The 26,065-nt window shown below is 40.4% G+C and overlaps 2 protein-coding genes across 6 annotated transcripts in view; one reads left to right on the top strand and one right to left on the bottom strand.

The window, feature by feature from the left end:
• Positions 1 to 2,998: 2,998 nt before the first annotated feature.
• MC3R (melanocortin 3 receptor) lies at positions 2,999 to 6,579 on the bottom strand. The gene has a single exon (XM_021283703.2). The coding sequence runs from the start codon at positions 6,044 to 6,046 to the stop codon at positions 5,069 to 5,071; it is 978 nt and encodes a 325-aa protein (XP_021139378.1). The 5' UTR covers positions 6,047 to 6,579; the 3' UTR covers positions 2,999 to 5,068.
• Positions 6,580 to 22,341: 15,762 nt separating this feature from the next.
• Positions 22,342 to 26,065, top strand: part of LOC102086955 (delphilin) — a 44,842-nt gene continuing 41,118 nt past the window's right edge. For all 5 annotated transcript variants that reach the window (XR_010466636.1, XR_010466637.1, XR_010466635.1 and 2 more), the window contains exon 1: positions 22,342 to 22,599. Coding sequence is in view for 1 of the 5 variants with exons in the window: in XM_065032475.1 (XP_064888547.1) it covers positions 22,564 to 22,599 (36 nt within the window). In the remaining 4 variants the exon portion in view is untranslated. The remainder of the gene's footprint in view (positions 22,600 to 26,065) is intronic.

The raw sequence follows: 26,065 nt of genomic DNA on the forward strand, positions 1-26,065 counted from the left end.
GGGTACTGACTGTGTTTATTACCAATGGAGACAGTGTGAGTGGTAGAATAATAGGTTTATGGATTTTCTAAGTAAATCTCACTTCAGCAGTTCTTTGTAATCACAAAAGAGGAATAGTCTCAAATAAAACCTGTATGTTTTTTCATAAACAAATAAACGAAAACTGTTAAAGTGTTGGTTCAAGTCTTCCTGATAAAGTATATACCTCTGGATTTCTGCTGCACTGACCAATACAACGTTGCACAAAAAACAAATGTGTTGTGTTCCAGTTTGTGTTTCAGAGACATCTCTAACTTGCCTATGGTATACAAGCCTCCTTGTATCAGTCAGATTTAGGGTTAATTTGCACAGCACTGAATCAGTGAGTGTGATGGGAATATACCTTTTGCTCAAATCAGAATTGGTGCCAGTAGAAAGGGTTGTGTTGGGACCTTATCAGGTGATTTTTAGGCTGACAGGTGTCTGTTATGAGAGTGATGAATGAGTGTAGTCCTGTGCTACAATAAAAATGCTTATAAAATAGATAACGTCTGTGATGATGTTAAGGTGGTCGATAGTTATGAAAAGTGGATTTGGAGCAAACTTCCCTGTGCTTCTTATTTCTGGAAAAATTAATTTGAAACAAGAATAATAAAAAATGCTTGTTTTCCTAGCAGATTTAAAGTGTCTCTTTGGAATGAATCTGATAGAGCTTATTTTCATTCTTCCCTGTCAAGCCTGACCTGAGCTGTGACCCCATTAGGTGGCAGCCCAGAAAAGAGCACAATGAGATGTGCAGCTGTGCTGCTCCCAGGGCACTGAGCTTCCCTGTGCAAATGGGCTTCACCTGTAGCTCTGGCATCAAGAATCTGCTTTCTCTTCCTTCCTCAATGCCTCTGTCTGCCTAATGTACAGTATTAATTGAACCACTTGAAAACAAGGCTGTATTTTAACCTTTAAGTTTTAACCTTCAAAGCTGAGCAGAACAGAACCATCTGAATGTTCTTTAGAGGGAAGGCAGAAATTTTTGTTATTCTTTGTGGTGTTCTTTAAAAGCTGTTTCTTTCCTCTGCCTTCCACCTTGAAAGCCTATTGAAAACGGGCTCTATGTTGTTGTGATAAAGACCCAGAGCTCTTCTGCAGAGGGAACACCAGAGAGCCCTGTTGTGACTTGGTAACAACATTTACAGTGACATTTGGATTGCTGTTATAATACAAGCTATGTGAGAACTCCTGCCCTGTACTCACTGAACGCTCTCCAAATTTCTACGCCTTATTCAGAAGGGATCCTCTTGTATCAGTTGGTCTGAGTTTAGTGGTCCTTTGCTCTTGGATGGCGGAAATGGGAAGGAACAAGCTGTTCTGGAACTGCTGCATCTGCTGTACCTGTGATGAGTGTCTCAGTGCCCAGGTTACCTGGTTTCTCTCATACTATCTTATAGCTGTGGAACTGAGATTGGGCTGGATTGCCCAGCAAAAGTGTTTCCAGTGCATGTTGTGAAGCAGTATTCCTTTGTGGAAGAGCTTCAAAATCACTTCAATGGTGTAGGTATAGCTACCAAACCAAAGAGCTAGCCCTGGTCCCAACCAAGGCATCAACAAATAGGAGCATCTTATTTTGGTGAAGAGGTAATTAGGGTATTTGTACTGATGGCTCTACTGATGACCTTGGTGGACTGCAGAATTCTGTGCCTGGTGTTGTTGTGTATCTATTAGGACAAATGCTTTCAATTATAAAATATTTAGACACTCATTGATGGGAAAACTGCCTTGTGTAGTCCTGAATTTTATATGGAAGAAGCAAATCTGGCTGTAATTTGCAGAATACTGTGTTGGCTTGACTTGGGATAACTTGTGCTCCTGCAAATTCAAACATTTGTCTGAATAGACGAGGGTTTTCTAACAAGTCTTTGAGCAAACGGTAATCCCACAGTGCTCGTGTACTGCCTGCTTTTTCTTGCAGAAAAAACGAATCAATAAATTCATATAAACAGCATCTTTAGACAAAAAAGATATTATCTCAGTCTGACTTTTCTCATACTGTCTGGGGGGAAACTGCATATATCTTGTTCAGCCCAGCACTCTTACCAAGGAAGAAACATTGCGAACAGACCATGCTTTGAGCTTAGTAGTTACAACTCGGGAAGTGTTCATGTTTCATTGCAATTACAAATGGGGGCAGATTCTCAGTGGATAGAAATGTTGCTCTGGTTATTAGCATAGTTAAAGACTGCTGCCCTGTACTAGCATGTGTTGCTGTGATGTCTTTGTTCTGCTGTATGTATACATCTATAGGGTGCACTGCTGGAAGATGATACTGTTTGGGGTGGGGAAGGAGGTGCTGCTGATGTTCCAGTCCTTGTGTGTCATTTAGATGGGTCCTGACTTGAGCCTGGGCTCTGTTCCTGAGGGCTGGGAATGGCTGAATGCCAGTTCTGGGCCTCCAGTCTTGGCTAAACATCAAGGTCTGGTCCACAGCAGCTGATTGCAGTGAGGTTTCCTTAGACTGCAGTCCTGTTCTTCCCTTCTGTTTCACCCCTGGAGCTGTCTGTATCCATTCACTCTCTCCTATTGTGGGGTTCAGTCCCATGGAGGCAGTTTCCCTCTGTTCCCATCACAGACAGATTTGTGATGGTTCTCACCCTGGCTCCATGCAGGAGGCTGCACTTTGGGTTTCCAAAGTATCTGTTAGAGAGCTGGGAATCTGAAACTGGGGCTGAACAAACCCACCACCCATGTCCATGGACAGCCTGTGGGGAGGAGCTGCCCCTTCCCTGGCTGGTGCCAGAAAGTGGGAGAGATATCTGAGGAATTTTGTGGATTTTCTTTCCATCATGTTTGCATGTGGGTTGGAGAAGTTTGGCTTTTTTGCTCATGTCTGTGTAGATCTGTAGACAGCAGGCAGACTTACAAGTTTTTTTCCCGTTGTTAGACTCCATTTCTAGTTTTCTGAACCAGACCACCAGGGCCATGGTTTAACATGACGTGCTGCTCTGACAGAAGCAAACAAGATTCAAAGTGAAGTCTTCAGACTGTTTTATTCAACAGGCATATTTTTTGCTTAAAGGCAAAGCACAGTATGAATCAGTCTCATCTAAAAAAAACACTTTTTAAAAGAGGAGTAAATAGGACATCAGGTAGAAGAAAAGCTAAATACACAATAACCTGAGGCAGAATATCATGGCAAACAGTGCATCAGAGTATAAAGGTACATAACACTGACGACAAGCAGAGTTTTTTGCGACAAGTAGGTACAGTCTTTCCACACCACAAAAGGCTGGTTGTGTGGTTTCTTATGCTGATTGGTCTTAATGTGCACATCAGATGCTGCAGAAGTAAGGCTGAGCTAACCGTATGATCCTTGTACTGCTGAAATGTAATTTGTGAGACACAGAGAAGTCTGAAAGCATTCAGTTTAACTTTCTTGCTGGTTATTGGGGCTTTTCTCTGGTTCCTACCTGAAATGTGGGAGAAGTTTCATCTGTGTCTGTTCTGCTACATGCCCTACGGTGCCCAAAGGACCTTGGTGATTTTTTTAGTTTAGCTTTTTAAATTAAGGTTTATGAGATTAGGTAAGTGGTGAAACAGTGAGAATATTGGGGACGTGGGAGGATGAAATTGTGGGAAGAAAAGAGAACTCGTAAGTCAAATGAGATCTTCTAGATATTTGGAGGCATTAGACAGTATTTGGTCCCCCTCTGCCCTGAGAGTTCCAGGTTACTGCTCTTACTAAAAGTGAGATACCAGAAAGGTACTAAATAGATTTTTAGAATGGCTTAGAGTTTTCTCAGCCTGGCACTGTCTGTGATACTGCCTGTACACTGTATTACATACAAATCACATCAGCCTTTGCTCAGTTACAATATGCTATTTGAAGGCCACTTACGTGGTTTATTCCTATAAAAAGCAGAGACAAAGACTAAGTTATTGTAGCTGGAGTTGCATGTTTACATGCCACGAACTTGCACACAGAGTTTGAAAATGACTGCAAACAGCACATTGTTTTCTTGCTCCTAATGCAGGTGTGTCCACCCACTGAACTCAGCGTAAAGCTCTTTAAGTAAAAAGAGACTGACTTGTGACATAAAATTCTCGATGCATAGAAGTCATATCTGCCATACACATCCTATTGCTTTCAGATGCCTAACTTAGCCAAATGGATATCTCCAAAGACTCCATGTAACACTAACAAAAAGCTAAATTCAAACCATTTTGCATTTTAGCTGTTCCTTATGTTCAGCTCAGTGTAGACTTAAATTCTCTAGGGATGGGTCTCACTGTTGACAATTTATCAAAAGGAGATTTCTGTGATTTGTTTTGTTAACACACTAAATACTACATAAATCAGTGCATTTCAGTTTAAAGAAAAATAGTTTGAGGATATGATGCTCATATATCACAACAGCGAATGTAAATGTCTTCAAATTAGTCAGTTCTATCAGACAGCTGTTTAACACACACTATTACTGATACAGTAATTGTTCCTTTTCACTTGACTGATTTCTACTGAGAGAATAGTTCAGTGCAAGAGGAATGTTTACCTTCGCCCTTCAAAGATTGGGTTGCTTTATAGCACAAATGTTATTCTATTCCTTTAATAAAAGGTGGAGGCATGAGAGTAAGGGTAGAGCAATGCTGTTACCTGTTGGTGTTTGATTTGTTTTGTAAGTGATTATCTTTCCATAGGTGTAACTAAAGAAATCTTTTTGAAAACACTGACTTGTTGGCAGTGGCACAGAGATAAAGCAACAGGTACAAATGAATGGTAGAAACAATGTTATTTCAGTCTCTATAAGGCAGCATTCACTTTCATGATTCATTTTTCAAGTAAATTTCTTAAGCTATTTTGTAAGCCACTCTGGATTTCCTTCTGTGACAAGTATTTAAATAACTTCATATTATTTAGTTGAATCTGGCTTTCATTTTGAAAAATATAAACCAAGAGATCAAGGACAAGGTTACTTTTTCATTCCTGTGCTATTCCTTCAAGCTCTGCTTTTAAAGAGGAGTTCCTATGTATCCAGACACATGTCTATATTTGTACACCTGTCATATGTATCCTCTTTATTCTCAGTACAAAGGCTGAGGTTTACAGCATGCACTGTCCCACATTTATGCCGTAGCAGCAACACACTATTTCTTTGAAGGTCTTTCTCATCTCCAGGCTCCGGAAAGCATAAATGAGTGGATCAATTACTGAGTTGCACATTATCAAGACCAGATAGGTGTTAAAGTGTGAGGTGTAGCAGACACAGTATGGATTCATCGGGCAAGAAATGATGAGAATGAGGTGAAGGAAGAAAGGTGCCCAGCAAACAATGAAGACACCAAGTAAAATAGTGATGGTGACGGCTCCCTTCATGCAGGTGCGCTGGTAGGGCACCCCGTCCATGGGCAGGGCTGCGATCCGCTTGACGTGCAGGCGTGCAAACAAGAACATATGGACATAAAGGGAGGCCATGAGAAAGAGCATGGTAAAGAACATGGTGATGAGACAGACAATGACAGTTTTGCTTTCTGAGTAGGCAATGAATATGATGCCACAGATGATACAAGCAATCCAAATGACCACAATCAGAGTTAAAGCTTTCTTCACAGTCATGATGCTGTGGTAACGGAGAGCATAGAAAATAGTTATGTACCTGTCAATAGCTATAATCAAGAGGTTGCAAATTGAGGCTACTAAAGAAATACAAATCATTGAGTCAAAAACGTTGTCCATATGCTGAATAAAGTGGTCATCAATGATCAAGTAGCCGTTGCTCAGGATTGCAATCATGACAGTCTCCAAGGCATTTGACATGCTCACCAGCATATCTGCCACAGCCAAGCTACAAAGGAAGAAGTACATGGGAGAATGTAGGTTTCCGTTCTTCAGCACTGCAAGAATGACAAGGATGTTTTCCAGCAGGCTGATGATCCCTAAAGTCAAGAAGACCTCAGCTTTTATGAAGACCTGCTCACAGAATCCATTGCTGCTCCTGTTGCTCAGAACTGAGTCATTGAAGTCTTCGGTGACATTGAGCAGCACAGGCTGAAATGAAAATGCAAAGTGTGTGGTATTCATTGTCAGCAAAGGACTCAAATTCACAAGTGATTACAGACCTGATAGAGCACAGGTTAAAAAAAAAATAAATAAATAAAAAAGGGAGGAAAAAGGAAAAGAAGTCCTTCCAAGTTGTTGCTGTGCACATGAGATGGAATCAAGCAGGACTTTTCTTTAGTTGCTTTTACAAGTAGAAGCAAAATCTGCATTTACAGTGAGTTTTGTGTCAGTCGTGGGCTGCTCTTCTCCTTTATAAGAAAGTGAGCTGCAAACCTCGCAGGTATCAAACAGTTTTCTCTGAAGGGAAAAATCAGCAGCTGTTTTTAGCTCTCCTGATGCTGAAAAGCAGAGACTTGTCCCATCTGCTCTCGTCAGCTGGGGCCAGCGCAGGTTTGCTGCCAGTATGTTGCAGGCTCGGTGGAGTGTCTCTTGCTATTTCAGTGGCAAGAAAGGAAAAGAGAACGGAGGGATTTATACATGCATGAAAGAACAAACAACTCCTACTTCATCCCCCGAGCGGAGCCGCGGCCACTGAGAGCGAGCAGCCCGGTGACTGACAGCCCCGCACCCGCGCTGCTCCCCGGCACATCGAAACGATGCCGCCCTCTGCAGACAGCGATCAGGACCGATTTGCCTTAAAATTCACCTGAAAAATGAGATTTTTCACCCAGCAAAACTTTGACTGGTCTTGTTAGCCGGGTCTGCCCGTGGGAGTGACCAGGGGCAGTACTTCAGAATCAAAGCAATACAGTGTTGCACATACTGATACGTGGGGTTTTTTGAGCTAACAGGTTTGTTAGCTCAAAATGTTACAAATATTTTCCAGATTCATTTTGAGGCCACAGAATTATCATCATGCACCCATAATTCAATACCAAGAGGCAAGAAATCTCAAATTCAAACTCCAGATTATACCTTTACAAGGACAATATCCAATGCAGTAATTTTAATCTGAAAAAATAGCCAGAGACTTGCCTACTACATTATCCAGTTAATGTTTTAAAGATCTTAACTGGTGTCTCAAAGTCTCTCCCAAAATTCACGGTGATGTATTTCAAAGCAGACTGTTTGTTTTAAGCTGTCTCTCCCATACGTCTAATCTCATGGCAGGGAAAAGATATTCCTCCGTTCAAGTGAAGCGCTTATAGATTTATGCCTACAGCAGCTATCTTTATTTTCGTAGAATCGTAGAATTGTTTCAGTTGGAAGAGACCTTCAGGATCATATGGTCCAACCATAACCTAACCTCACTCTAGCACTAAACCAGGCCCCTGAGCACCTCATCTAAATGCCTTCAAAACACCACGTGGGATGGTGACTCCACCACTGCCCTGGGCAGCCTGTTCCAATGCCTGGCAACCCTTTCCATGAAGTATCTTTTCCTAAAATCCAATCTAAACCTCCCCTGGTGAAACTTTTGTGCAGTGAGCCCCTGTTGCTTCTTGCCAGCTTTCTTGAGACGAAGAAGTTCACTCAAGATAGTGATTTCGAGGCATCATGACTATCACTGGCCTTGCAAATCTTGTCCTTCTGAGGAGGATCCCATCTTTACAAGGCTGGAGAGATGTCCCTTCCTGCCGGCTTTGTCCTTGGGTACTGTCTTGTGAAGTGGTGGATGGAGGTTGTGTCCTCCCAGGGTGCAGACAGGGCAGTCTATCTCCCATTCTTGGGAGAGCTCATTCATGGAAGAGCAGCATCCTTCTGGCCTTGGCTCTGGATTCCCTGCTGATGGAGCAGCACTTCTGTTTTAGGCACTCACATGTAAATCAGTTCACGGGAGTGTGTTGCCATTTAATTTCCAGTCCTGTTTCCTCATCTGATTAGTTTCAGCATCTACTGCTGAAGTCCTGTAATACAGACTCCAGAATGCTCTGTCCCTTGTTGCCACACTATTTCAAAAGACCGCTACAGATTTCCCCACCTTTCAGCTGAATCTGAGAATAAAAAGTCATTAAATATGTTTCATTGTGAGGTTCTGGATGTATCTGACAGCAGGAGTCAAGCTACCATTTGCACTGAGGTGCAATTTGAAGTAGAAATTGAATGTTATATACCAAAGTGGATTAATGGCACTATTAGCTTTGCCATTAAGTGCTAAAAATAGTGGACTAGAGCCGTATGTATCTGATTGCAAGCTCAAACTGACTCTAAGGCCTTTACAAAAATGGGGAGAAACTGTGTTTGCGCAAAAGACAGTGAGATGTTAGGCCTTTTTTCAGAAGGCGTAAGGGGATTTCTTTGCTCAGCATTGGAAAAGTTACATGATCTGAAGTTTTGCAATATATTTTGTGATAACATATTTTAAAAAGTTGCTGCCCCTCAGCTGTCAGTTCCTGCTTCATGTCCAGAGATGCAGCCAGTGATAAAGTCCATTGCAGTGCAAAGTTGACAGTGGTGCAGTGGATTTGTGTCCTGGCAACTGCTCCATTACATCTGAGCAATGGCAGCTTATTAAAGCGTACTAAAATGACAGCAGACATTCAGATCCTCAATCTCCTAGAGAGTGAAGTCCACTTGTCTTGGGCAGGGGAGCAGAGCCATGGCAATTGTTGCAGCCCAGGGCATATAAAATGAAACAATAATTGGTTTACATTCTTCCTCAACCAAAAACTGGTGAAGATTGGAAAGTTAGGAGTATGAGACATCTGTGTGCAGTCCCTAAGTTTTGCCTTGTATATAGCTGTTTCTACCTCTTATACCCAAGGCCTCAAGGTAAATTTTTAAACTGGTGCCTGGGATGGGCTCAGGGCTGTCGTTCAGAGAAGATCCATGGTGGAAGTTGAGCAGGATCGTCAAGGTTTTGAATGTTTGGGTTTTGCTGGGTCATGGTGAGTCAGTAAGCTCATGGCACATCTGAATGTTTCATTGTGACTCTGTTAATGTCCAGAAAGTGACATCTCCTATTTTAAATCAGTGAGTAAAATACTCTTCTCACCTATCGTCTTGGGCTCTGCAGTCCATGATTAGTGTTACATTACAAAGCCTTCTTCAGGTGTTGTGAGAGCACATTTATTTCACACCCAGGGAATGGCGTTGTCTTTCTGCCGTGTTCTTGTTTATTCCCTGACTTGAAAAAAAACTTGCTGTTGAAATTATGGACTTTTTTTTTTTTAAATCTCCTGGTTTGCTGAAGGAAATAAATCCTTGGTTTGTGTCCCTGTAGTTGCTATGCAACTGTCACCTACTCTCTGTGTAGTTCATGATGCCGTGTTTAAGTCAGCAGCTGGGGCCATAGGTCAGAGGAGAATAGGTGCACAGGAAGGGAAAGCATCTCTTGCAGCATTAAGCTCAGTCCCCTTCTGTATCAGTTATCATTGATAATTGTATCACCTCCTTCTCATAGTTTATTTTAAACTCCGGCTGCAAATCCCAGAACTGTATTGTTTCTTGTAGGTTTAGAGGAATTCCTGTGTTTCATCAATTTGTCATGACTTGGATTCAATTAGGCTATCCTATCTGTAATGATCAAATAGGTGGTAAGAAATCTCTGTGGTTTTAGCCTCCAGAATTACTCATCTCCTTTTCTGATTTTTTGTCAATATATTTTCATGCACATAAGTTGATAGAGGCAAGGGGTGATTTTTATGCTTGTTTTACTGTGAGGACTTAGCCTCCTATACCTTAATTCTGAACAGTGTTGCTTTTCAGCCTCCAGAGTGATTTACTGGTGGTGTCACTTAGCAGAGCAATAGAAATTTTGCAAAATGCACCGAGAGTTCAAATTTTATATTGAATCTGTGTACAAATACCAGCACTTGTGTTGACTGCTACAGTTCAAACCAGTTCTTCAAACAGGTGTGACCTAAGACAGTTTTTATGGAGGGAAACACCCTTCTGTGCTTCTACAAACAATAATTTAAAACCACATACAAGTGAAGTTCTAGCAGCTTGAAGCCCAGATTGTAAAAATGAATGTTAGATTTCATTATGAAAATGTCTGCCTAAGTCTGGAGCTATTTGAGCTCAGCACCAGCATTTTGACCCTGAATGTTTTTGGACACCAAAGATTTCTGTGGCTGAGGTTTGTCTGAGCAGCTCTCATGCCTAAGCCTGACCAGGGTCTGTGAGCAGCAGATTGGACACCCACGGGTAGTCTCTACCTGTGACAAGGTTTCTTTATATTTTATTTATATTTAGCAGTGCCCACCTCCTTCTGTTAGAAGGGGTTCAGAGGAAAATGTATCTTTGCTGTTTTGTTTTCTGAGCTACTGATTAGAGCTCTTGCCCACTATCTGCAAGACCTAATTTCCATCCCTTTACCTGAAAAGATGAGATGATTTATCTTTAGGTTCATGTTTTCACATATCACAAGCATAAGCCTTGATTTGTCAGGGTTTTGCTCTATACTCCCAGGGCAGCATAGAGCTCTGGGAACTAACAAACCGTTTATTTAATGGTATCCTCTAATACCCACCTGCTATCATCTTATCTGCCAGTGTCAGGGCCTTCCTGCAGTATCTGGAGCTTCCAAGCTTGAAATTATTACCTAATCCATGAATCGGTAGCGTTGATAATGAATATTAGGTATGCTTCATTTCAAGCAGATGGATCCTCAGAAGGATCATGAGTAGCCTAAAATGTCAGGGCAACCTACTCAAAGTACACAAAGATGAAGTGGGTAAAATGTGGAATTTAGGTCTATCAGGATGTCTGTTACTGGAGGGGCTTTCATTCATGTCTCCATCTCATCATTTGACCCTAAAATTATTCCCTTTCCAAGAAAAAAAGCTGTAAATAAGGTGAAGACAGCATGATTAATGAAATATTGGCTGTGATAAAGTTGAAGAAAAAGCTTTAGCTGTTTTAACTACCAGCAGAAATAAACCTTTTTCTTTGGTAAACACCTCAGTCATGTTTTACAAAGCAATTACTATTGTAAGGTTTCTTTTTTTGTGTGGTTTTTTTTTTGATATGTTGTTATTACTCAGTTGTTTCTTCACTAGGTGTAATCTACTTGGGAAAGATAAAGTAAGTGTGAAGAATGGAGTTTTCTAGAGAGAATTCCCTTGTGAGGTTGTTGAATGAAAAAACCTTGTTTAACACTTGGCATAAGATTCAAGCTAAAAATGGCTGATAAATGCATATAATTTTGCTTTGTTTCCACTCTTGTTCAACAATAGTTTGTGTCAGTTGAAACTGGAAATTTTAAAGGAATTTAGAGGATATCAGACAGCTGCTCCCATGCAGCAGGTAATTGCTACTCTCCTGTGGTTCCAAGTAGCCAAAATAGTGAGTGAAATACTCTTGAAGACCTCTCCTCAATTTTATCCTTGATAGGAAAGCACTTAGCAGATAAAATATTTTATCTTAGCAAAGCAAAAGCAAAGGACACAGTTTTTGAATTCTGTACACGTTTCTGGAGTGCCCATTGCTTTACAGGCTTTGATTTGCAAATATTCATAAACATGTGCTTGAAATCATCATCTGGGCACTCAATGATGGCTACTGAGTGTTCTACTGGCATACAGAGTTATTTGTCTTGAAGAGCTGTCTTGGTAGAGTTTTAGTTTTTGATAATAGAATACTTGACAAATGCATTAAATTAAACTTCAGATCTTATTCACCAAATGACTCGTAGATCATTAACCTCTTGAGTATTGGCTTGGTTGAAGAAAAAAAACTTGTTTGGTATTTTTCATTGGAATTATGAAGATGTCACTAGTTATAATGAATAGTGGAAATGTGGTTTGGGCTGTTTTTCACTTGAAGGTTATTAAACTCCAACAAAACTGGAAGTAGGAGCCTCACAAGGATCTGGCAAAGAGGGTGTACAATTACACCACTTTGAACACTCAGATGATCAAGCTCTGTCTACTATAATGCTGTGATTTTCATGAATGCCTTAGTATCAGGTTTCTAAGAGCACTTTTAGTCCTGTCAGATGCACAAATTGCAGAACCACTTGCAATCTTAGCTATCAGATGCAATATTGGAAAGATTTCAATTGCATTCTTCCAAGAACTTGTAGTTCATACACTTCACAGTCATGTCCATAGCTAATAATGTTATTTTACAGTCTGAGGCTCGCTGTGATCTGTGGCAAGAATGAATCTGGCATCAGCTGAGATCAGCAGAAGTTGCATATGTATGTACCAGATTAATAGAGGAGATTTTCAAATTAGAAGAGTAGATCCTCACCTGATACAACCAGCTGAAACCCTGTTGAAGCAGAGCACTAGCGGTTTGCATCATTTAGGATCAGACACACTGACTTTTCTTTCTACCCTGGCTGGAGCAAAAAGCACCAGTATTGCAGATGAAGAGGTGCCAGCCAGCCTACATGATTAGTGAGGAAAGGGAATGTGTAATAGTGATTGTGGTGAGATGGCTTTCAGGTGAGTGTTTTTATAATTTCAGCCAGTTAACAGGTTAATTTAAACAGACTCAGCTTTTGGACATTATATGCAATTTTCCTTCTCATCCAAGGGTAAAAGGAGACAAAGCAGACCTGATTGCAAAACACTTACCAGCACCTGCAGGTGCTTTGCCATATTCAAGGGATTTTAAGTGCTTTAGATTAATAATGCTCAGTATCAGTTTTGTCCTCTCATTTACAGAGTGAAAGACAAGCAGACGTGATTGAGCCAGCTGCATTCTGCTGTTCAGCTTCATCAGTGCCAAGAATCCCTGGAATATCTTCCTCATCTCGCTGGAAGCCCTTGTCTTCATGAATGTCATTGCCCTGTGGTGCTGAGTAGTGGGTGCATTTGGCCTTTTAAAGCCTAATAACCTAATGCTGTTGACTGACCTTGTTCCTGGTGTTATAGATGACTGAGACTTTGGAGGCCAGCAAGCTTTAAAGATGATTTGATGGGGCTGTCAGATGCTGTGGGTGGGTGGATTTTGGGAGAAATTTTTCTGCTGATGCTTAGGGCGCCTCAATTTGTTGCTGTGCTTGGAGTCCAGTGTTTACCTGCAGACAAAATATACAAGGACAGAAAAATACCCTTACCACCAAAAAGCTGAAGCTTTTTATTTCCCCTGATGCTACCACTCCTTACATGCTAGAGAGGGACTGTGTTAGACCTGCAGAAGTGCTGGTTGCAGCTGTTTAAAATGATGTCTGCTTGTGTACCTCCTTGTGTGTGGTCCCATGTGAAGACTCCAAAAGAAACATCCTTGTCTGACTAAGCCATATTGAAACAACAACAACAAAACAAAACAAACAATAAAAAAAAAAAAAGGAGGAAAAATAAGGGGGGGGGGCGGTGGGGAGGGGAAAAGTCCCACTGGTGTTTACTTGGTTGTACATTCACATTTCAGAGTTTGGGACTTCACTGAAATCAGTGGGAAAGGCCATGGGATGGGGGGTTTCCTTTTTAGCTTTGGAAGAGAGAACCTGTAAGCTTTTCTCACTAAGATTGTGATAAGAACTATCAGAACTTACTCTTTAATTACCAGTCAGATCTAATTTTTACCTTGTTAATTTGGTCCAAAGATTTCCTGTTCTACTCTTTTTGTGTTTAGAAAATACTGTCCTATGGCTGCAAAAAAATCCGGCTTCAGTGCTTTAATCTGTGTTGCTTTTTGCCAATGACTTCTAGAACAGAGCGAGGCAATCTTTATTTGTTTCTTATGGTTTAGGGGTAACTGGGAATAACAAAGGTCTGTGTCTATATATTAAACCAACTGCACATGTGCAGTCAAACTGCTGCCCTTGGAGATGTTGCCCTTTGGCAGTAAAATGGGATTTAAATGATCTTCAGCATTGAGATTAACTTTTCTGGGTTCTGGAATTTGTGATATGAGCCGGGTTTGGGTTTTTTGAGTAATGTCAAACTACAGAGTATGAATGTGGAATATTTTCTGTTAGAAACAGAAGCTTCTTGATTTGGAAAGCCAATATTGTTCATGAAACCTTGTACCTGTTTATAAATGAAAACAGAAGTGACAACTAGCTAGTTTCATAGGATTTCTTGTTACTTTTTGTTTTTTTTTTTTTTTTTTTCCAGTTCAAATGCACAAGGTTATTTACGCATCTTTCTTTGTATTTAATAATAATTCATGGTTAAGTGTTTCTGAGTAGCACATTTTCCCATTTAACACGAGAAAACAAGCTGATGTTTATGTTTTTGTTTGTACAGAGTATTGTCTTGGCAAGAAAAGGTGTTGTCATGAAAAGGTTACATGGATTGCTCATCTTGCACAACTTCTGATGGCAGAAATAATTACGTTTCAGCTGAACTCACCAGAACCACTTTTGTTGACTGCTTAGAAATTTCTCAGAATGTTTTGTAACCTTGACCTTCTAGGCCAGCGCCTCAGAGGGTGCAGGTGCAGGAACCCTAAACCAACGAAGCCTGAGCTCAGGAGGTCTCTTTTCATAGTTATCTGAAGGATATTGTGTCACTGCCTAACAAACTTTTGCAGAGGGACAGAGCGAACCTTCAAAACCCTCCTGCTTCCCCAACTTTGAGTCTGTGCTCTATTATTCCCTTTGTCTTCTGGACTGGCTGGTGTTAATTAGTTCATATATATATACACATACACATTAAAATGTGTCTAAATACAGTATATTAACAATATATAGGCATAATATTATGAAGAATTTTCTGTGTACGAGCCAATACTGCCCTTCCTCGTCCAGGCAACGCCAGCTTGAGAGGCTGGTGTGGACTGTCTGGACTGGCCGTGTGCTCAGGGTGTCGAGAGATGTGTTACTGCTATAAATACACCCTCTGCCTGGTAGGTTATTGCTCCTGCACTGGCTAATTATATGTCAGATCAGGGAGGGGAATAAAATACTGCTTTTACTCTTTCATGGCGGAGATATGAGATTTAATACCAGCTTAACCACAATATTTTTTTCTCCCTAGGTGTAGTTCTCCTTTCCCTCTCACTGAGTAAAGCAGAGAAGCGAGCTCATTCAGTCTGTGACCCTGAGCTTCATGTTTTCTCCTCTGTAGCTGGGCAGGTATTTTCCTCGAAATCTTTTTTTTCATTTTCCATATCAAGTGAGAAACGATAACTGAACATGGCCAAGCTCTGCAGACTTCCCTTTCCTCTTTCCGTTGCCCAACAAATGGCCCGATGATGAATAACTCGGTGACATCAAGGTTGGAATTTCAAAAAGCTCTTAGTAATAACCTGCCACTGGCAAACACCGGTAGCTGAGGTTTCTAAATAACAGCTATGGCTAAAAGTACAGAAGAGAGTGCAGCTGAATGCTCCCTGCATTGTAAAATAGAGGATAATGATGAATACTCCCTGGAGGGAAAATTGGCAGGGCAGGGGCTTGATTTAGCCTATTTCAGTGTTCTGTTGCTGCTGCCCAAGACCCTGCCTGCAGCCTGTTTTCTTGGGATGCTCTTTCAGAGACTGTGCCAAAAGAGACTGCCCAAGGGTGAGTTTTATTTCAGTAACATTCCAAATTTGAACACCAATTTTGTCAATCATTTTTTTAAGCCAGCATCTAGGAACCTGGCTGAGTTTAGTGACATGTAATAGCCCCCTCGTCAGAAAAGCTGGGCTTGCAAAAATACTTGTTAGAATTTGTGCCTTGCTTGAGATAAAAATTACACCACTTTGTGTGTAAAGAAGGGTGAGAATTTTAATGAATGCCTGGTCATTATGTTTGTAACGCTCCTGTCTAAAGCCCGCAATGGGTTTAACTGTGTGTACAGCACAGATGGAGAGCTGCATGTGTAGCTTCAGCCAACACTATAACTTATGCTGGACATAGAAGTTGTGTGTGGAAGCCATTTGCTTTATTTTGCTTTATTTTTACCCTGTCATTTGTTGACCAAGACCAAAAACAGGGGAGGTGACTGCATTAGAGATGTCCTGGTACATGGTGCAGCAGTGATCAGAATGAAACAGGAGGGAGGCAGCTGCAATCTCCAGTCATTTTATTTTATTATTATAATTTTTTTTTTTTTAATATTTGCCTTTGTCAAAAACAAAATATCTTTTTAAATTGATGAAAGGTCCAGAGTTTCAAAAGGAGGTTGCAGGAGAAGAGGCATCCTTTTGTCATAGAGCTCTTTTCAGGATGAAAAAGCCATCCTGGAGTACAGAGCACCCTGACTTCTCTACCCCCTCTGCACCCCATTAAAGTTGGGCCAGCAGCTGTGTTTCACAGCTTTCAAAGACTGATCCCATTGTTGCCCTCGGAAGCTTTCAAGAGCCAGGATTGCTTTAGTTCTCTGATCCCACAGTCAGTTTGATGCTTTTTCAAACCCTTCAGCTTTTACCACTTGCCCCTGTTGTTCCTCAGCCATTCCCATGAGCTGGTGGACACCCTGGATACGCTCACTCAAGAGTCCATCGTATCCTGACTCATCCCATTTAAAGCTGTATATATGGTTCTTCAATTTTAAACTGCTTTGATGTTCCACTTTCCTGGTAGCCTTAAATTAAGGTAGTGTCTGATGCCATCTTGTGTCACAGAGGAGTAAATATATAGAGCTGTCATTTCTTGTTATAATGTGTTTTTTTAAACTTACTTAGCTTTAGGGTGCATCACTGTGTGCAGCATAAGCATCAACAAGGTGAGATCGTTGGTGACGTTCAGAGGTCTAGAATTTTGCATGAAATATGTTGTAGGCAGTTGAAAAAATGAGTTAAAATGTGAATTGAGCAGCCAGCTGGGATGTCAGGTCCCTTGTCCCTGCTGAGCAGAACCTGCAGAATGACCTGGGATGCATGGGCAGCACTGCTCTTATGGTGCCTTTATTAGTGGCTGTTGCACACAGTGGAAAGCTCAAAGGAAATTGTTCAAGTAGATGAAGAACCGTTATTTTTAGAAACATGTAGGTTGTTTCTTTTCTTTTCTGTATGGTGACAATGAGCCGCTATAAAAGGCAGAAGACTGCTGGAAACATCCTGTTGTTCAAATTCAGCAACTAAGTAGTTTGTGCATTACCAATTCACAAAGGAACAACTAATAGCTCTGTTGCTAATTACTGATTTGCTTTATTTATGTATCAAGCTGCCACTCTACATTGCAGAATGTATTGCAAGAAGAAGAATAAGAGTATTTGCTTTTATAAAAGAAGCCAAAAAATGACACCTCCATCAATTAGGCACCGTGCACCTACCTCTTCATTTGAATGAATAGATATATTATCTCTATCTTCTAATTCCTAAGTTTTTTTGGTTTTCATTTTCTAGATTGTTCCACTATTCATTCAAAATGTGCACATTGAATTAATTACAAAATTAGAGCCGAATTACCTGAAAAAAATTAACCCCCACATTTCACGGGAAAATAAGGCTTTTACAGTATTTCTGGTGAAACACAAGGAAAAGGTTTAAGTTTGCCGTGTGTTCAGCCAGTGTAGCTGGCACGGGCTGCCACTGCGCTGTGACGGTCCCTGGGGACCGGGGTGTCCTGTGGGGTTTGACATCCAGCCATGCTGGAATCCTGTCCCAGCCACCTTCTCCCTCCCAGCTCTCTCCTTTCTCCCTTGGGCTTTATTTCAAAATCACAGATATGAGCTAAACAATAAAAATAAGATTAAATAGATCTGAAGCGTGCCTTCTCTTGACCCTGCCAGAAAAGGCTGGACTGAGTTTTGGATATAAGAGTCTGATTTCAGCAGGAATAGTTGAACATAAACTGTTCATTTTTCGTATTGAAATATATTTTCTTCTTACAGTTTAAGAGGAAATTTACAGACACATTAAAGAAGCTAAGCAGCACAAAGCTGTGTGCCTTGGGAAGGGTTTCTGGGTAAGAATACTGAAAAAAAAAGTGCAGAAATCATGTATCAAGCATCACTAGATGTCACTCTTGACCTGAATTTAGTTTCACAGACTGAATCACTTGACAGAAGTTTTAATTTTAAATTATTCATCTTCTCTTCACACCCCCCTCCTTTTATTTTTTTTCCTTGCATTTAATGCACAGGGGATCTTCCAGTTTGGTGTAGCATAACCTATTGTGCATAAATATTTTTCTTGCTTAAAACCAGGATCAAAATTAGGTCAAATAGAAATACCTAAAGTTTGCAATACCATCAGTTTCTGTGCTAGATATTCACTGGGGAAATAGAAAAAGCAAAACCCCTGAAACAGGGTTTCCTTCTAACACGTTTGGTTAGTTTTCTGGTTTTGTTCAGAACTTGTAGGGACAGTCGTGCTATCCATCATGTGAAATGAAGTGGAGGGTGTCTATGTCAGCCCCAAAGATCTCATTTGCTTCAAAATATTGGTTTTTTTGCTTATATTAAAAAGTAGAGGTGACATTTGTGTGGTTTAATTTAATAATGTTCTCTTTTGAATTGCAAAGGGTTTCTATTTTGATAATTCTTGACTTTCTTAAATGAATTCAAAGAACATTGAGGGAAATGGCAGCTTCAGCTTGTTTCATTCACCTGCATCACCTGTGGAGGCAGAAAAAAAAATCCCCTCCATGCACTTCCTCTGTTTCTTGTAAGTTCTTGTTTGCCTTTTGGTAAATACCTTTATTTCCTTGTATCCAGTCCAACATTCTCTTACACGACTGACCGCTGCTGCTGTTTGTAACCCTGTTTGTGCCACTTCTCTGGCTGCCAGGACAGCCCCAGAGCTCCTGCTGCAGACCCAGACCTTGAAAGTGGAGTGAGGAAGAACAAGTTGTTCATAAATGCAAGGCATTAAGAAGCCCTTCTTTACTTTCTTTTTTGAGCTGTAAACGTGTGTGATATCTGTAGAACCTTACACCTCGAAATATTTCCAGCGGCCCGCTGTCCTCAGCAGTTATTTAGGGGAGAGGGGAAGAAAAGGCTCTATTCATCCTGAAAATATTAAGAATCCGAATGTTCTGTCTCTTTAAAAATAAAGGTGCATGTAAGGCAGTTATCACTTTCAGGTGTGAGAAGGACCTGGATAACCACTCGTCCCTTATCCCCTGTCCCATCAGTGATTCTCAGCTCTGCTTGTTGGCATCACTGGATTCAAAGGAGGCATAGAGGAGCTGGCTGAGGGTCTGGAGCACCCTGGCAGGGCAGCTCATTATTGAAAGCCCCCAAACCATGAAATTTCTGTGGCAGGAGGAGTGAGAAGCGCACTGGAGGAAGGAAGGACGGACAGATGGCCGAATGCCAGGGCTCAGCCACAACAGTTTAATGTAAAGTGCAAGCCCAACATCCTACAGGTTGGTTATTTTTCTACTGGTCTCCTCTGTGCCCAGGAGTGCCTCTCAACCTGCCCTCTCTCCTCTCACCATGGAGATCCAGGCTGTGCTGAAGGCACCATTTTTCTCTTTCATGTTTGCAGTTCAAGGCACCATCTCTCCTGTGGGCACTGAGCAGCACATGTGAGCCCTTTATCGTGCCAGCCCTTAATGTCAGGATGTTTTTTATCCAGTATCTCTGTTAGTTCCTTGATGTACCCATTAACCCAGTCCAAGAAATGACACTTAAAATTGCAGTGTGTTCCCTTTGGAGTAGATACTCTACCCTTTCTGGTCCTTTCAACCTTTTCTTCTTTTTTTCCTCTTTCCATTAGAAAAATGAACTGTTCTCTCTTCAGTTACTCATCTTTTTTTTCCCCTCAGTCCTTTTTTCTTGGTCTACTTTTAGCATGTCTACCCACATCACTTTCTGCTGATGAACACCCTTGGTGTGCTTGCTGTCGTGTTAGGTCAAAACCCCATGTTACAAGATGGAGTCATTAGGAGCTCTGGCTTCCTCTCTTCTCCAGCACCGTTCCACAGAGAAAAGAAAGAACCCATTTATAAAACAGGTTTGGGCAGTAATTTTGAGGTGAAACAAGTTTCCAGTAAAAGGCTTTGTTTTTCAACTCTGTGAGGGCATTCCGTCTCTGCTGAAATGTTCGTGCTTGAATGAGAGGCAGAAATGTTTCTAGGAAGTTAATACTTTTATGTATTTATTTTTTTTTTAAAGTATAATTTCATTCAAACTCTAATTTTTTAATCTGAAGTGACTTATTTCATGATGTCTTTGGGTATGAAGATGTGTAAGAAATTTTTTAATGCAATGAAAAAGGGGCACACAAACACGTTTTGGGCTTTAGCCTACTAAACAAATATTTCAGGTTGATTAAATACATACTGCCATAGCATTTTTTTTTAACTTCCACAAAGAGAAACAAGATAATGAGTTCACACAGGGTTATCATCGATATGCTGTTGGAAAACCCCGTTGGATTTAACATTTTAAAAAGCAGGTAGGGAAATTTCTGTTTCCTGGCACATGAAGTCACTCCCAGGGCTGAGAGGGTCCTGGTGAACAAGGTTTATGTTGTTCTGAAGTAAAATACACATTGCTGGTACAACATATTCACCTCGTGCATCAGTCAGACAGTGCACGAAATGTTCTTGTTCTTCCATGTTGGTTCAAACCCCTTTTCCCCATTCATTCAGTCTTCACTCAAGAGTATATTTAGATGCCAACTTTTCCCATGTGTTTGCTGCAGCACAGGATTCTGGCATATGTTTGAATCGATTAACCAAGAAGAAAAAGAGAAAATTACACCAGAGACTTTATTAAGGGAAGGTGTAATTAATGAGTTCAGATTAATTGAAAATGTTTGCTCTAAAAGTAGCAATTGAGCTCCATTCTGATTAACTGCTTTCTCACAGACTTTGTAACCTTGCAGAACGTGCTGTTCAGCAGGCACTGAAGGGGAAAAAATGCCTAACATCTCTGCAGAGCCTTTCTAAAAGAAACCTGTCATTTTCCCATTCTAAAGTGTTCTGTGGTGCTAGAATCAAATTATAAAAAGAAGTTGCTTGGGATTCTTTAATTTAAAAAGAAAATCATAGTTCCTCAAAGGCTGAGGACTCTGAAGGGGAGAACGGGTCAATACCAGAAATTTGATTCTGAGTGAATTAGTTGCTATTTTATTTTAAACAAATGACTTAATATGGCTGCCAAAGAAAACAAGTTTTTAATGATTTTTTTTTTTTTTTCCACTTCAGTGAAGAAATTTCCATCTTGTCATGCTGGATATAGAATAGTCGGAATTGAGAGCATTGAAAGAAAGACAATATTTTATTAAATATTTCTTTGTATTATTTGCCTTTGTTAAGCTAATGTTCTTTCAGAGAATAGGACTCTTTAATCAGTTCAAATGACTTAAAAACTGTTTATAGTAACATATATTTAACTTTTTAATTTGCATTGTCTTAAGTAATCTTGGGAGAATCCATTCCTAGCCTTTTCCCTCCCACACATTGACTATTATGGTCTCTCTTGGGTCCATCTACAATGTTTTGCAAGTGTGAGCTTAAAGGCTCTTGGCTGTGTAGCTGGTGGGTCCTGTGTGGCTGTCAGAACCTGCTCTTAGGTACCGGTTCCAGGTGTGTTTGGGGTGTGTTGCAGACCTGCAACTGCATCGCGCTGCTCTCCGCAGCTTCTCTCTGCTGTCCAGCCTCAACTGGGGCTGCCAGCACTTGCCTCTTACTTTTGCAGTGCTGTGTTTTTGCTGAGCTCTGGCAGATAAATCAGCTGAGCTCCTCAGCAAAAGCTCCATAACTACAACAGCTTGAAGAGCAGGTGGGTTTTATGCACATGGATACGTGGGGCTGGGCCTGGGGCTTTGTCCTTGTGCCCAGAGTGGTCCATCGACACCTTTTCTGCACTGAACTTCTCAACTTCCTCTCCATATGTTGCTTCTCTTAAAAGAAATTGCTTCTAGTCTAGTAGAGGAAGGAGACCTGTCATCAAAACAAAATGTTTCAATTCCTGTCACTTAAAAAAAAAATTGCTTTCCATGAGATGCTTAATATCTCTTGATCTTCCATTTTGCCTCTATTTGGAGGAGAAGAAATTTCAAAATATGAAGAGTCTACCTTCCAGTCTCTTCTATTAAGAACTTTTGATCTCCAAACTAATTTTGATATGTTTTTGTGTCATAAGAGGTGTTTCCATATAAAGGTGGAGAAACTGAGGTATATTTAGCTGCTGAACAACTTTTGTCAGTCAGGGTTAGATTTCAGGAATGCCTTTACTGTTAATTCCTCCTTCTAATCACTTGTCTCTTTCCTCCAATACAGGACCGAGTTTAAAATGCTGTTTATCTTCATAGGAATCTTGTACATGGACCTGCAGATGCTTTTGTTCTTTCATTCCAATACGCACCTGTTCATGCTGGAGTTTGAAGACGTATGTTAATGATTGCTGCTGCGCATAAAATATTGCTGAGAAAATTGTGCATTGAAGCTGCAATTCCTCAGGGAAACTTTGTTATGTTTAATATGAAATTTGTTTTGGTAACTAACATCTTGGGTGTTCAGATAGATCCAATGCACAGTAATAAATGATAATTTCAACATTCATGGCTCAGTGATTGGAGGAAGTCACTAGAATATAAATATCAGTTCAGGAAAAGCAAGAAAACAACTTCTACATTTTTTTGTCTTTTCACAGAGCTGCCGTAAGGAAGCAAAGCATCATTATTGTTTCTTTCAGTTCTCAGCATAAAAGGAAGTAACACTTAATAAAAGCCATTGGCTGCAAGATTTCATAAGAGAGAGAGAAGCAGAGAGAAAGAACGAGAACTGTGCTGTGGAAAAGCAAGTGTGATTCATGAATAAACTCTAGTTTGCAACCCTATGGGATACTGATGAAACAAATAGAATTTTTACCAACATGGATAATACAAGAACACAAGACACTTTTTCACAGGTAAAGGCAGAAACTGTTATGGCTTGTGTGAAAATGCTATTTGTTGTGTGTAATTGAAGAGATGGTGTATCAGAAACTGAAAACGACTTCGTATTTTATTGTCAAGGAATTTGCAGTAGATTGTTTAATGCAATTGATTATTATGTGATATGAGCTCAGACTGGTCTAATATATCAGAAAGTCTTTGCAGACGATGTATATGAAACAATATTTTCTGTGCTTTATTCTTAAGAAAGTTGAAATGTATGAGGTTTTTCTGATACAAAAAAGGGACAAAGAGAGAAAAATTAGTCTTTCTATTGCCATGTTAGAGAAGATTTATTAATACTATATATTATCTGTGCTAAAAATTTCCATAAGGTAATTGGAGTGGAAAAATAAAGTAGTTCATATTACAGGAAAACACAGTCTTTTGATAATCATGCTGGAATTTGAAGTGATTGATATACTAGAATTGAATATACATCAGCTTGCAGCGTTATTGAATTTGTCCGAGAGTGCCTGTCAGATATATAGTCGTAGCACTCTGCTTGTTTTAATACTTGCATGTTTGGAAGTCTGTTATCTCGAGAATTAAGCACTGGAAAACTCCCTTCTAACTAGACTTGCTGATAGCGTGTATTGGCGGAGATTCCCTGGTGTGTGACCTGGACTTAAGGAGCAATGAGGAGAGGGCGTGGTTGTGTTACATGTCGGCTGGGTGGAGTGGTCCGAGAGAGCCCTGGGCAGGTACTGGGGGTGGCTCGGCTTGTGATTGCTGCGTGTTTTGGTCAGAACCCAGCCCCATTTGCTTGATTCCCCTTTTTCACTGAGAAGTACAAGATGTTAGTTGTAAAGACTTTTCTAGGCGAGGCTCTAGACAAACCCTGAGCAATTTCATAAACCAGGGTGAAACCTTCTTGTTGCTCTTTGTTTTGCCAAAGAGGAAAAAGGGCACTAGACAAATCGCTGCCTTTAGTTACTTCCATACAACATCAATCTGCTTGGCCTTTGAAGATTTTGTGGAGGGCAGTGTAACAGGTGATGCGAAGACAGTAGTTTAGCTTCACAGATACTTTTTGCGTCACCTGAAGTATAAAAAAATCCCCGCAGGTCCCATCTGGCGGTATCCAGTATAACAACATGCCGTGGTGCTGGGATCTATTTGGAGAAGTTGTTGATGATGGTGATGTTGAAAAGGCACAAATCCAGTCTGGAAATGTTTTCCCTTTCTCTGTCTATAGCTCATGTGTTTATTGCTTGGCACTGACGCACAGGCCTGAGTTGCATCTTATGAATCACTGCTCTTATTTCTTCAGGTACTGCTGGGAGGGTCAGGGGCAGCACAGATGTGAAATAACCAAATGTTTGCTGCCAAGAAGGGCTTGAGTGAATGAGAATCAGAAAACAGGAAACTGTAACCAGATGGTGCCACTTTTCCCTTTCTTTCACTCCCCAAGGCCTGCAATAAAACATATGCACAAAGCTTGCGTTGTAAGATCACCAAAATACTTGCAAAGCTAAATTGCACCTGAGAAAAGTGTGTTTTAAACTTTTTGTGAACTCCTTTTAAAACTTGCATGTATGTTTTCCTGAAGCTTTTCATCTAAGTCTTCAGAGAGCTGATAACATCACGGTGCAAGGTGGAATGGTTGTTGGCCCTTTTGCTTTTCCACCCTGCTTTACTTTAACCGATGACTTTAAAGTACTTTATCCCCATGGCTTTCCCATACAATTTTCATTAGACTTCTCATTTTAGTTTTTACCTCTCTTAGGTGATAACTTTTTTTTTTTTTTTTTTTTTACCTGTGTTCTTTTCCAAGGCAGCTTAAAGGGGTCAGTTCCATTTAAATAAGGCCAAATGATTCTGTATCTTCTGATGTGTATATTCATGAACCTGTACTCAGCCTAAGGAGCAGCTCTTGTAGCCTCCAAGATGGGCTATTGTTGTCAGACTACAAATTAGTAATCTCATGTTCTGCTTCTACTGACTTGATTATACACATCGGGTGGTCAGTCCAGCATGGATGTGGATTCAGATCAATCTGCTGCTGCAGTTAACATTAAATATGACCCAGTGCAGAGGACCTGTGAGATGGTTCAGCTTCCTCAGTCCTTCTGGTGTTCTGCACCTGGGTGTTTGTGGGTCCTGCAGAACTGCGGGGTGAGATGTGCTGGATCCGTGCATGTTACTTTGTCTGCTCCTACGCTTGAAGCCAAAATCACCTGTAGGCAGACCATAGCATCAATATAGAAACAGTCTGTGTGGGAATCAGAATGCACCTTAATCTATCTGAAAAAGCCTCAAAACTCAGGAATGTGTTTTTTGTCTAAAAGATTGAAAGACCCAGGGAGGCTGCACTGGATTTTCTTATGTTTGCTACTTAGTGGGCAGTAGCCCATTAAACAAAGAAATGCTTGTGGGACAGGGATGAAGTACAACCTGAGATATTTCTTCCTTATTATCTGGACAAAGGTGAAATCCCGCAGTTAAATTTCCTGCTACTGAGCCATTTAGAGCTCATCTGTCTTGTTTCATTCTCAATACCGTCCAAGTTCCTGAAGCTGGGAGTACAATGAATATTGCTGAACCTCTTTTTGAAGGGAAATGATTTCCCTAGTTTAAGGAAGGACTTAAAGACCCAGACTAGTTAGATGTCCAACTAACCGATCCTGAGGAAGCTGATGCTGTTTAAAAAATGTTGTGTACTTTTGTAGGGAAGTATTAAGAACACAGCAAAAACATTTACACAGACAGGGATTGTATTATGCTAAATCTGTCAGAGTTTAGGAGGAGAGTGGCAAGGAGAAACAGCTCCTTTTTACCTAAATATTTTGCTAGGGTGATTTACTAACAAACCAGAATCCTGGAGGATAAAAAAGCCGGGTCAGAAATGGTACATCAGCAGATGGATGCTCACTGGGGTTTTTCCTTAAGCTCTCAGACTGTGTTTTGATTAGAACATAATGAAGAGTTTGTTCATTAAATGTTCCAGCAAATTAATGTAGAATTCATGGAGACCCTGGATTCTCAGTTAAACATCCATGAAATCAGTGTTGCGTTCTCTATATTGTGCTTCATACTTTTTGCTTAGCAGGTGCTAACTAATGTGATCTAATAAACCCTAAGTATAATGAAATGAGTCATGTTCAGCATTTAATAATTTTAACAACCCAATTCTTGCCTGATATGTATCTTTCCTCTACAAGGCACAGGATGAGATTGTAAGCCTGTGAACAGAAAGATGCATGATTTTCTCCAGAATAATTAGATGTCACTGTTAAATAGTCTGGTAATCTTTTATTTCTTTGCAAGATGAATCGGGCTATCACATTAATAAGCAAATATGATAATCTTCGATAGTTCTTATTACTGTGGATTATTTTAATTACTGTAGCTAAAGGCATAGAACATTTAATTTTTTAGTAACAAACTGAAATACTTCTATATGAACCAAAATCTTCATTCTACTTCAGTCCAATTTAT

The sequence above is a fragment of the Columba livia genome, chromosome 16, assembly GCF_036013475.1.
Source record: "Columba livia isolate bColLiv1 breed racing homer chromosome 16, bColLiv1.pat.W.v2, whole genome shotgun sequence".
Classification (NCBI taxonomy): Eukaryota; Metazoa; Chordata; class Aves; order Columbiformes; family Columbidae; genus Columba; species Columba livia.

Excerpts from the sequence above, each read along its gene's own strand:
- MC3R (XM_021283703.2), bottom strand. The coding sequence starts at position 6,046 with ATGAATACCACACACTTTGCATTTTCATTTCAGCCTGTGCTGCTCAAT.